Consider the following 13,095-nt stretch of genomic DNA (forward strand, 5'->3'; position numbering starts at 1 on the left):
AAAATAATAATAGAAAAACATTTGAATGAAAGGAATTATGTATTATAATTCCACCTCTCCACCTCTAGACACATAATATAAATTTTATTTAATATATGTGTATCAATATGTAGACATTATTATTGAAATTTTCTCAAAAATAAAAATATACCGATTTCGCTCTAAATGTGTTATTCCTCATTTATAGTCACGCGTTCACTAACATACTTTTTAAAAACTCATATTCTTTTCTGTTTATTGATTATAAAACAGACTTGGTTTAAAAACAAATTTAAATTTAAAAATGAAATTATATACGATGTTCAGTCAAATTTTCGCCATAACCGATGTAATGTAAGGGTAACAAAACATTGCCGAAACTGCGCAAAAATCGATATTACGCTTACACCGTCGACATACCTTTATTGCCGTATCGAATCGATTCGAGAATGTACTAATAAATGTACAAACATTCAATTTAGGTTCACTGTATTTTTATGGATGGAATACTTTGGGTTATAATAAATTAGCAGAGACAGATATATAAATCGTAAATGAGTAAATTGTTTGTTAGTAAAGAATTATACTGTTGCGGAATATACATTGTGAGATTGTAGAATTTTGCAAAAAACAAACGTAATTATAATGGGTGGAAATTTTATTGAACACAGTATCGCTTCTCTTCAACTCAAATTCAAAATTGACTCTTGACTCTCGCACCGTACACACATCCTTTTATACATTCACTCATCGAACATTGTCGATACTTTTTCCCGGATTTCTATGCATTCCCTTGTTTTCTCAGATATTCGCGTACACGCACACATATACTCTTTTGCATAAATTTTGAAATATTCTCAAATATTCGCAATTGCATCTTTTCATACTTATATACTTAGTATACTTTGTTATACTATGCGCGTATCACAGTTAATAGCCGTTGTTGAAATGTGTGAAAAACGTAATAAAATGAAAGTTAATTTATTATTTTAATTTATCTATCCTGACGAGCATTTAATTTCCATCTTCCGTTTATTAATTGGATTATGTTAGTCATGATCGAACAGAAATGTATAATAATATTCAGTTTTCCTCTGGATAAAAGCTGTTTAAGAATGAAACTGCTAGTGACGAAATCTGAAGGATTGATGAATTGAATTCCGGAGGATTGGTGAAATTTGTAAATTGTACGTAATATACTTAGTTGCTTCTCAGCTCTCAGATTTGAAAGAGATGACACCTTTTCTTAAATATTATGAAGAAAAAAGAATAGCTTCCTTTCTCTGTAGAAAGGTTATGCATAGTGCTGCATTCTCGCAGATTCTTTAATTGTATACAAATTATATCATTATACTTGCTACGTAACAAGTAATAATAGCCTTCATCAGTCATAGGGATTAGGGGGTACATTACACTTAAAGTGTCTAAAAATCGATAGCATTTGAGAATTTCTATAGAAAGAGTTATTAAATAAAATTGAAAGTTTAGATTATTTAGATCATATATGTATAAATGTGTAATTTTTAACTGTATTTCCCCAATTTTTAAATTTCCAATATTACAAACTGACAGCTGAAATATACTTAAATACTGTACTATATAATTTACAGAAATTATGGAAGTAAAACCAATTTTAAATATCTCTTAAAACATAAATAATCCAAATATTGAGAAAGTCGTACTTTGCATTGAAGAAAACATGACGTTATTTTAGAGATTTCATAATAATAATCCTTCTTTGATTTCTCTTAGAAAAATTTCACTTTCATTGAATTATTTCGAATTTATACAATAATTGTTGCACTTAAACTTAAACTATCACCTATTTCTTTATCCATTGCTAACTTTTCAAATTTCAAAATGTATCGCTTCAACACAATATGTACATATGTACATTTTAACATAATACAGAGAAAGAAGAAAATAAGTAATTCCATTTGTTTTAAATCTCAAAAGTAACGCACACCGTTAGGAAATATAATTTTAAATCGTAATTAATATCCGTTTTCACTCTAAAGCGCAACACAGTTCCATGTGACATAATAAAGTTAATGTAACAGAAAAACGTGCAGCTAGTACGCGTTTAACGGGGCGAGTCGGGAATTGGTGGAATGGGTCGAAAGAGAGGGAGCTATCGTTCGGCCGTTTACAATCCGCCGTAGGTTACACCGTCGGTTTTGGGGGACAAAGTCGTCTTCCTCCTTCTTAGCCTCCGGTTCATCTTTGCGGGCAAAAAGGCGGACATCGGGTTGTCGCATGAGAAGGTACTACACTACTCTCGGCGAAATGCAGGTTCTCGTGCGGCCCACGCCGACGCAGACCGGGAGCTACGTTGATCCGCACATTTAGAGAAGCCGCCGAAATAGCACGTGAGCCGTTATCCGCATGGCCAGCACCCCTCCTCTGGCTCAGGCTCGGATCCCTTCGGCGATCCTCGATGACGATGTCCCTCGCACCGTCGGGCTACGCAGTGCCGAAAAGTCGACATGAACCCCATACCTGCACTTGCAATCAGGATTGTGTCACTATTAGACCCGGGAGTGGCAGTAATTAAATTAAAAATCAGGACTGGACTCGTTGCCCGGACAGTTAAAATACTGAAACGGTTGTTTAAATTAATATTAAAATCGTAGCATCTTTCTCGTTGAACAAACCTCGCTGATCTTCGGATGGAGGATACCAGCTCCTCCACCCATGGAGACAGCTGCCTCAACGAGCCCTTCTACTTCCTTCCTTACAGACAGTTCTGCGAATGTCGTGTTGTGGTCCACCCATCGCTCGCGCATAGCTCCAGTTACGTTTCTCCGTCCTCTCACAACGCTCTCTTTCTCGCTACTACTGCTACTACTGATGTTGTTGCTGCTGCGGCGGTGTCTGGTCGCACGCAATCTCCTCTTCTTCTTAGTCGAACCCTCCTCTTGACCGGCCGCCGGCGCTGAGTCTTCGTCTCCGGACGACGACGATAACTCCATGATGGTGGGCTTCAGAATCTGGGTGTTCAGCAAGTGTCATCCCTATTTCCTCGTGGTGGAGCCTGGGCATCGTGCTTGTCCGGCGACTAACGAGACTCTGGCTAAATCGAATAAAACTGGGACTGGACAGGCTGGGGAATCCATACAGTTGATTCAACCTGAAAATTAGGTCATTCGTAAAGGGTCGGAATGAACGTGCACGCGTGCATGTAGTGAGTTCGCCTCCTCGAGGTTCCCCGTGAGTGCTTCGGTGGTGTACGGACTTCGTCCTTCGCGCCGAAGTAGCTGAAGGACTCACCTGCGGGAAAGGCGCCGCAACATATCTGGATTTTTTCATCGTCCGTTTCAGTGAGGTGGTAGTAACTGGGGGGTAGAGGGCAAACCTATTGGTCTCCGTTCTGGGGTAGGATAAACAATAAACTCCATGATGGTGCGGTGGGGTGCACCGTAGACTACTATAGACGGTCGCAGGTGTCAGATCGGCTTGCCGGCTCTAGTATCCAAGACTAACAATAGTCAAAATGATAAGGTCATAGGGCTATGATGCGTAAAGCCTAGTCTCTTCAGCCTTAGCTTCGCATCAAACCTTCTCGTGATCCCCCGGAGTGAAGGGGGAATCTACGGGCATCCAGATTGATGCATGTCGGGGAGACTCTTGTATACGTTCGATCCATCTCGGACCGCGGTCTCCTTTGTATCGAATATGGACGGGAAAGGTGAGTATCTATGATCTTTACCCAGCGTTAATCCATCTAATTTATACAGACAAAATCCTTACAGCCGACATAGAGTCAAGACTAAAAAGGTCTTCTCCCTAAGCTAAAGTGTTGATGGAGAACACAATCAGTGCATGGGCGGATGAATTGTTTGATTCGAATGACGAAAATGTGGTGCATATCCCAGTTTCTATCGAAAGCTCTGGCTAGTCGGAGGAGTAAGGCTAGGTATTCGTGCATATGCCTGGATGGTGTGGAAGCAGACTCGCGACCCCCTCCTGGGGCGTAAGAATAAACTCCATGTTGAAGAAACTTAACCTAACTTAACCATCTCCTATTCACGGTTTCCTCCTCACGTTCATCTATCACGACGGGCATCCTGGTGGTCTGGGTGCCCCGTTTGCACCTCTAAGGGGACAGACGTCCTTTAATAGGTCTTCCTGGACGACCCAGGCTTGAGTTGTTCTGGTCAGCTGAATGGAGATGCGACTCGTGGCTGACAAACATTTATCCCTTTGCACTAAGAATTATTTTTTAATTTTGTTGCCAACTATTTACAGTATTTTAGTAAAAATTGACTCCAAACGACAGTTCCGCGACTGCAAACAATTTTCTTTACCACTTATACAGCTTTGAAACTTTGTCCCAATTTATATTTATGGACATACGTTTAGTTTTTTTTTTTTTATTTACTGAGTCACACCCGATAAAGGAGTTCAAAGGGTTACGAGCAGTAATAGTTGACAACAATATACAACTTATTTTATTCCTTTTTGTTGTTGTTGTTGTTTTGCAATATACAGAGTGTGGGCGTTAAAAGTTATCACGTTTATGGATATAGTATACACTCGCGAGCTTAAAAATTGCTGACGTCAGACGAATCGTTTGCACGCATGAAATTCTACACATCTTATCTTTGCATACACTTTCGTTCAACATTTCTTTGAAAGACAGATTATTACGTGCTACCGGCACATGAGGTGTACAAATGGAAGCCGTGAATTATCCGGTTGGGTGCAAACGAAGTAATTAACCTACCGCCTCGAATCGTAAGTTGCACGTGTATTGTCAAACATTGATCGCAAAAATAGACGGCGACGATAATTAATTTTACGTGAATATAATCGTATCGTAGGTCCTCCTAACTGTAAGTACGATCCTATATTAATTGTTAACAGTGTACGTATATTTTTAATTCTTTCTTGTCTATTATATTTTCTCGCTTAATTTACCTCTGTTACGACTCTTAGACCATTGCGTGTTCTATAAATGTACCCTGATAAATGAGACGACGATACGTATGTAAAGGATGAACGACCGCGAGGTGTGCAATTGGGTGCGGTTTTTTTTAATATCGTTAAAGGTGAGAGGAAACGTTTCGCTGATTATTTACAGGACGTGAAGCAAGTATTATTCCGTGTAACAAGCGTAACATGTGCGTTGAACTATTTGACACGGAACGATCGGACGAAAAAATAACTCGCTAACGGGAATAATGTGCGCAAGCATTACCGACGACATAACGTTTATTATAGAGAAAATGCTACACCGTTCTTCTTTGGGATAATGTACGAAAGTGCTTTGATCTCCAGGAGCACGTAATCATCGATCACTCAATTACAATTGTACAGTTCGAGTGTAAAAAAATCATTTTTACAACATTAAACTCTCCTTAAGTATGACGAGGTACATAGAATACAACTTACGTGCAACGATGTATGAAAAACTGTGTTTTAAGATTACGCTTACAAGAGTTTGTTTACATAAAGAGAAATCTATATGTAATTCGTATTCGATAGAAAATTGCCATCGATTGAGTGCCACCTAATTGTATGAAACGAAACAATTCAAATTGCATTCGGATAATTTAGCTATATTCAGAAATCTTTCGTTTACAAAATATATGCAATATTTATAATTGGTACGTTCTCGTTTTGTTGTCGTAGTCGTAATTAACCTGGAAGGAAGAGTATTTCAAAAACTATTTATTTTGTGAAATGAAAAGTGGTTGAAGTGAAATAAAAAAAAAAGTTGATTATAAATATACTGATTATCGCAACATCACACTTAACATTGAGTTTGTTTCTGTCATTCATACTTTTTATGTATTCACAAAAGTTCGATCCGATACAATCGTATAATCTTATTAATAGTATGTATAGGGTACTTATTTATAGAATTATCGTTTATTACGAAATACTTCTATACAATCACAAACATAACATCTTCCAGGTCAATGAGAAATGCGTAAATATTTCTCTTTGCATTCTGAACTTCTTTATATACATTTCTATGTATATGTAGATATCAGTCGTGACGATTCATCAACGCAAAATTCGATCGATATTATATGTACCGCTTGTCTTTGTCTTATCTATAAAACGAGGTGTAATGATAAAGCATTTATATACACTCTTTCAATTTAGTTAACCACATTCTCCAACAATGACTAACATCGATCGGTTCAAACGTTTTTGCTATGTGCCTGGTGCCTTTATACTCTAAAGTTCTTTTTAAATAATTTGTTTAAAAATATTATATATACCGATCTACGCGTGCTAATATATCTGCTTTCCATTAGTAACGGTCTTTTGCCAGTTTACGATCTTCAAAGGGCAATTGTTCTTTTACTCGTAATAAAGTAAAATAATATTTTACATTATCGTAAATTATACACTCGCAAAATATTTCACTAAACCACGAGACTACTATTTTTTCATAAATTATTACATACATCTAATGCACTAATGGCAAAAAATGTTCTTCTTGTACCATATTTACGCGGACTACGCTAGTCCAGGAAAAGTTAGCTCCATTGGAGTTATGCACAGTGTTTAAATAATATTAAACTGTATCCATAGTATGTAACATGCTGTTACTGCGAGAGAGATAAAACATTTGACTATTATGTAGATGGGTATTTCCATGTGTTTATTCTTCTTATTACGAAATTGTCTGCAATATGTTTATATTACCATTGGCTTCCTCTTCCTCCTCCTCTTCCTCCTGAGAACAGAATAATAGCTCGCGTCACGCACAACATTGTCTTTAGATAATAATCCACAGATTACAATAATAATATAATCAACTTACCTCGTCAAAGCCAAAGCAGGTTTCCATTTCTTTCTGTAACTTTGGATCGCTCTGCGCGTTCTGAGATGAGTTTTTACTAGACGATTCCATTTTCAGTTCGTCTATCTCTGTGTCATCTTCATCCGCTTCGTCCCCCTCTTCTCCCGTTCCAGTTACAATGCCACTCTCTTGACTCAAAGGATCTTGCATCACCAAATCGCCATCTTCACTTGCAACAACAGCCATTTGCTGCAAAAATAACAAAATAATTAGATTCATATTTGTATATTGTTCACGTAGCATTCGTAGCAGTACGTACCTGATCAGCTGCTTGATTGTCAGCTAACTGTATAACTTCTAACACAACATACTGTTGTCCGTCACTTCCTTCCACCGCCATCATATCGTCCTCATCTTCTTCTTCTTCCTCATAACCTTTAAGTTTAGAAGCTAAATCACCTGTTGTCACAACACAACACACGGATATTAGTCAATGACCTGTATACAGATCATATCGTAAATGTCCCCGTGATCATAATTCCTCATGATTGCATCCATTCATTGTATATGTGTAATTTCCTTAATTTATCGAATATTGAAACATTCCTTCAAAAATATAAGATTTCAAAACTGGTTCTGATTGTACACATATAAATGAATCAAATCTATTCCTTTTTACTTACCCGTCATGACCTCAACCCTTTGTCCATCTATAATTTGAATCTTTTTCTGTCTACCCATCTTCAATGCTTGCTGTTTTTCTTGAAGAGAAGATTCTGGGTCGTGAACAGCCATGTGTCGGATAAGATTTCCTTTATGCCTGAAAAACAAAATTCACGTATATAATTATTTTCTGCTATACTTTATACGTACACTATAAATCGATAGTTTACATTGCAAATATTGTACTGCCTTCTTCTAGTTAAGAGATACTCTGTATCCTTCTAAATTCTTTGAAATGAATATTGCGAACTGGAACTTTTAGGAACAGACACTATTCGCATTGTAAACCAACAAAATGTTACGTACCTAAACGGTCGTTCACATTCAGGACATTGATGCGTCTTTTCTTGTGGTGGTGGAGGAACATAAGAAGGATTATGGTATAGATTACAATGCCGTTTGAGAAGTTGTTTTTGTCTGAATGATTGAAAGCAATGATCACATTGATATGGTTTCTGATCGGTGTGAATTAACATGTGGCTTTCAAGATGACGCGCAGATATAGAAGCATACGGACATAAATCACATTTATAACACTTTTCTCCTTCGTGAGTTTTACTGTGCAATTTGTAGCTATATCTACAAAGGTAAAAGGTATTATGTGTTTTATGTTTATACGACATACAGCACTCTATTCTTTTTCCCCCCATAATTTTCTCTATATACTTACCGATCCGGGAATGTTTTTCCGCAACGTTTACATTTCAATGGTTTATCGGAGGTATGTAACTTTTGTACATGAATTCTGAGATCTGTTTTCCTACCACACGTGGTTGGACATAATTCACATTGAAATACCGGTTTGTCACCGACTAAAATATATATACATGTATATATACATATATATAATTATTACTATTATTACTATTATTATTATTATAAGTGATACATGAAAACAGTTAAATAGAAAATGTTAAGCTATTAAGTATAAATAGTACCAACATACCGTTATGTATTAATTTGTGAGCTTTTAGACTGTTAGACTGAGTAAACCTTGCTTGACAAAAGTCGCATTCATATGGTTTTTCTCCTGTATGTATACGCAAATGTCGCTTTAGTTTAAAGGTATCGGGACTCGCGTATGTACAGTGAGGACACTGTGATAAAAATACAATAAAAATGTTTTAAGTAAAGAATCTCGTGTGTGAATAGAAGCAAAGTTAAAAGTAGAAAATATACCTGATATGGGCGTTCCCCTGTATGACATCGAATGTGACGCTTAAGTTTGGACAATTCAACAGACGCATAATCACATTCATGACATTTATGCGGTTTCTCATGGGTGTGCCTATATCGAACGTGTCTAACAAGCTCTCCTGCAAATGAATACTACCAATGATCACTATGACTCTCTATTCTAATTTTTCTTCATAATTAAAATTTGTCCTACTTAATAATAAAAAATAAAGGATTGTAATATAAAAACTTACCAGATGTTGTGAATGCGCTATCACAAAATTTACAATGATGAGGTTTGGTCCCAGTATGCGTATTAACATGATTTTGAAGTGATGCTAAAGTTTTAAAGCCCCTTTCACAGACACTGCATTTATGTGGCCTTTCTTCAGAATGTGATTTCATGTGCCGTGACAACAGATACCTAGATTATACATAAAAAAATTGTTTTCCAATTAGTAAAACTTAACTTTAAAAGAAATATAAATATAAACATTTTTTTTTCAAATACTACAAAAACTTACCGTTTCGGGCTTGTATAATTACAGTAATTACACATATGAGCTTGAGTAACAGTTTGAGACTTTTTGGGTAAAAACTTAATAATTTTAGCCTTATCATCTTCTGCTTCCGATTCCACGGGTGCTTCATTATCTTCATTGTCCTCAAAGTCATAAACAGTAAGATCTTGCTCCCCTTCCCCTTCTTCACCTTCTGCTCCCTCTCGTTCCACTGGTCTACTTTCTTTGTCTTCAGCATCAGGTTGTTGAACTATCAGCACATAACTGACTTCACCAGGATTTGTATCAGATGGTACAATCGTAACTGTTTGATATGCATCGCCAGAATTGAGTACAACCTGATTGTTTCCATTATTGGCTACCTGACCCTACGGAAGAATACAGGTTTGCTGTGATACAGACATGCTATTCCATGACTATCCAATTGAGCATCATGCCAATCATTATATTGTTACGCACTTATTTATTCACGTGGTGCATTTACACACCCAATATTGTATACTCAACAGATTATGTATTCTGAAGTTACAAAAATTGATTATATTTTGTATAGATTTACTAAACGAAAAATGGAACTCACTGAAAATGGGTAAACATGGAAAAAGAAAGAAAGAAAATAATGATGAAGAATCGTAGAAACGGAATGTGCAAGAATTAATTTGTTTGAATGACCATCAATAGCGATCGCTCTGGTCCTGCACATCTATACCGACTGCCGAGACTACAACGTTTACATATGTCAACTGCGCTATTTTTCAAAAAACAGTTGCAAATTTATAACATGCGAGGTGTAGACAACTTGAATTCTCAAAAAGATAGTTGAATGTACATACAAAGCAATTATTTCTGAAAAACTGAATTACTCTCTATTTCATGCATAACGCATGTGATATTTTAATTTTAAGAGTATTAGTTATGTGCTGATATTATATACCATGGAGTTATAAAAAAATTCACCATGATGCCAATCAGATTAGAGACCAAAATCGATCTATATCTCCACTTACATCTTCATCGCCATCAACATTTTCTAATTCTTCAATTTCATGATATTGTTCTTCTTGAGGAGCCTCTCCTTCATTTTGCACGTCTGTTTCTTCAACATCTTGAATCTGCACCTGTGTCATTACAGGTGTTTCATCATTACTTGCTTGATAATAATATTGACCAGATTGGTCAACAAAGTAGGTTCCACCTTCTTCTCCACCCGATAAACCTTCCACTTGTTGCACTATAATAGAATGTCTTAATAAAATTTGCCCCCCATTTCCATACAGGTAGAGTTAAAAATATTTTAATCATTCCGAAGATACTGACGCTGTACATGTTGCAATTGCTCGCCTTGACCACCCTCAATTTCCTTATTAAATGTCTCTAAATAAGTTTGTATCTCTGTCACAGATTCTTGCTCTTCTTCTAACTTAATTGTCGCTACGTTACTTGTCATGGTCAAATCATTAACTCATGTAAATGTACTTTGTTTCATTAGTCTGAAACAACGAATACATTGTTCATATATTTATTTGATAAAAATATTGAAATTAATATCTTGTGTATTCTTTATAAATCTACAAGAAGAAATTTTCCATTAAACTTGCTACACAATTATCATTGTTACACAAAGTATAATACTAAATATAATATACAGTATATATTTAGTAATCTATGAAATAAAATCATTTTAAAAGTTGTTGCTATGTATATGCGTGTGCGTATATAAAACACGCGCGCGCGCGCACGGTCGAGAGAGAGAGAGAGAGAGAGAGAGAGAGAGAGAGAGAGAGAGAGAGAGAAAATATATAATTTTCAGGATTTACATAGAGATCCCTTGAAACATGTAGTCATTTACAAAGTCACGGAATCCTAGAAGTGGCATATAGCCAAATTATCAAATATAGTAAACGTGACAAAGATTTCGTCAGAATGCGCAAGTATGATTGGTTTTGCGTTCGAGAATGTACGAAATTGCACATACATTCTTAGAAACGTTAAGAATCGCTACCGATTATTTCGAGAATAGCAGCAATAATGCACGCGTCATCGTGAATTGTATGAAATTACAGGAAAAATCAATATCTGGGTAAAGAAATCGAAGATAGGAGGAAGTGAATGAACGGCGAGGCCTGGGAATAATTGCCAAGTTTGACCACGCGTTGGCAATCCTCGGATTTGGGCATTAAGAGTGTCATACGGTTGGAAAGTGAAACAGGATTGACAGGAGCGACACAGGGTACCGCGGAACGCCATGTAACATGCGAAGCGGGTAATGCGAACGAGGACGCCATGGACAAAATGTGAACACAGCGTGATGGTTGAAGGAGCGTGTGGAGATACGTAGCGGGCGTTCAGGGCTCCGTAACCGTGGACTTTCGTCGAACACCGGAGGCCCTCGAAGTTGCGCATTCTGTCGGAAAGCTTTTAAGACAACGCGGGTGCTTTCGATTTCAGGACACAGGGGGCATTAACGACAAAAATTTCAGAAAATTATCACCGTCGGCGCTGTCATCAATATGGAGGACGCAACGGAAGGGAATACTGTTCGTTCTGCTACGTGCCGCTGATAACTCACCGATCTTTTGCGTTTTGTTCGCGATCAATGGCCGCAGGTCCTCCGACTACTGCTGAAAATCGTCTTTCCTCACACGTAATCGTGTTTCCACGTTGTGCTAAGTCCGCTTACAGCACGAAACCTCGAAATATTCGCTTACCTCGTAAAGTCGAGAACGTTCGTGTGAGGGCGTTGTGTAAGTCCCGGATGACAATATGGCCGATCGAACTACGAATGTTCAAATGCTGCGCGTTAGTACCTGCGCACTGGTACGCGTCACTCGTCATGTTTACACCGGACGACTGTCGTTTTAGATACTTCCGGGTATTAAACCTACCTCTATTTTACCGATGCATTTGTTCATTTTCACGTATTAAGTTACTGATAATACCAAAACGTATCTTGAATCGTTCAGCAGTTAAGTCAATTCAGTTAATAATAGTACGTTGTTACTAAATACATTTCGATAACAATCAAATATGAAGTGATCTCACACACTCTCAAGTAGAGGATATATTAAACGAAACAAAAAAATTATGACGTCATGCAAAATGAGCGGGAAAGTTATAGTTATGGTGGGGGAAATGATTAAAAATTTTGGTGGGGAGACCAACACCCATTTATGTAAACTGTTGTTACTTTTTCCTAAATGATTATTTAAGAGTTGACGCAAATTGGTAAGAAAAGCATGCGATGGCGGCGTAATGAATAATTTATTATACGCTTGGAAATTATTTTCATACTTTGTCCACTACTAGAACGTTTCTTTAATATCCTATACTAGAATCTTTAATCGATATAACTTTTTTATGAAAAAAGTCAGTAAAATTCTCATCACAGCGATAATAATTATTTTTGTAAAATAGACAAATAAGATGCAAAAAATATTGGTTTTTATATTAATTTTAAAACATTTCATAAAAAAATTATACATGTATAATTCACATGCAAACTGAAATAATAAACGTCTAATATAATAGAGAATTGCCATAATTATTAATAAAAATATGTATAATCAAATAATAAGTTCTCTGTTTGCATCAAGTTATTTGCATTAAATATAAATGTATTATTTACTGAAGTTAAATTATTTACATTAATTAATTATGCAGCTATTCCTCTACATGTTACTTGTTAAAAATTTTGTTATCGACTATGTTTAAATAAAAGATTCTTGTCAGATCTTTAAACTACAAAAAAGATAATTTGTATAAATGTATAAATATGTATAAAAATGTTATAAAAATAATTTTAATTGATTATATATTTTTTAGTAATATAACAATAATATATAATGATGTAATAGTAATAACAATGACGACGTCGACGACGACGACGACGACGACGACAACGACAACAACAACAACAACAATAATAATAATAATAAT

At 36.2% G+C, this 13,095-nt stretch overlaps 2 protein-coding genes across 7 annotated transcripts; one reads left to right on the plus strand and one right to left on the minus strand.

The window, feature by feature from the left end:
• Positions 1-6,140: 6,140 nt before the first annotated feature.
• Positions 6,141-12,079, minus strand: LOC143432096 (uncharacterized). Of its 6 annotated transcripts, none has more exons than XM_076908899.1 (13): positions 11,868-12,079; positions 10,477-10,649; positions 10,167-10,390; positions 9,163-9,527; positions 8,893-9,062; positions 8,642-8,778; positions 8,409-8,559; positions 8,133-8,274; positions 7,769-8,041; positions 7,423-7,559; positions 7,059-7,198; positions 6,761-6,988; positions 6,141-6,673 (listed from the first exon to the last, which is right to left on the minus strand). In XM_076908899.1, the coding sequence occupies exons 2-13, from the start codon at positions 10,604-10,606 to the stop codon at positions 6,611-6,613; spliced, it is 2,160 nt and encodes a 719-aa protein (XP_076765014.1). In that variant the 5' UTR covers positions 10,607-10,649; positions 11,868-12,079; the 3' UTR covers positions 6,141-6,610. The 6 variants fall into 6 exon arrangements, with proteins under 6 accessions (XP_076765014.1, XP_076765018.1, XP_076765019.1 ...); XM_076908903.1 differs by having other exon boundaries at positions 7,769-7,879; positions 11,729-11,869; XM_076908904.1 differs by having other exon boundaries at positions 6,141-6,670; positions 7,059-7,174; positions 11,729-11,869.
• LOC143432103 (uncharacterized) lies at positions 11,083-11,963 on the plus strand. Its single transcript, XM_076908910.1, is given in 3 exon segments — positions 11,083-11,116; positions 11,583-11,911; positions 11,913-11,963. Coding segments are annotated over 3 exon segments (414 nt in total).
• Positions 12,080-13,095: the final 1,016 nt, after the last annotated feature.

The sequence above is a fragment of the Xylocopa sonorina genome, unplaced genomic scaffold (assembly GCF_050948175.1).
Source record: "Xylocopa sonorina isolate GNS202 unplaced genomic scaffold, iyXylSono1_principal scaffold0027, whole genome shotgun sequence".
Taxonomy (NCBI): domain Eukaryota; kingdom Metazoa; phylum Arthropoda; class Insecta; order Hymenoptera; family Apidae; genus Xylocopa; species Xylocopa sonorina.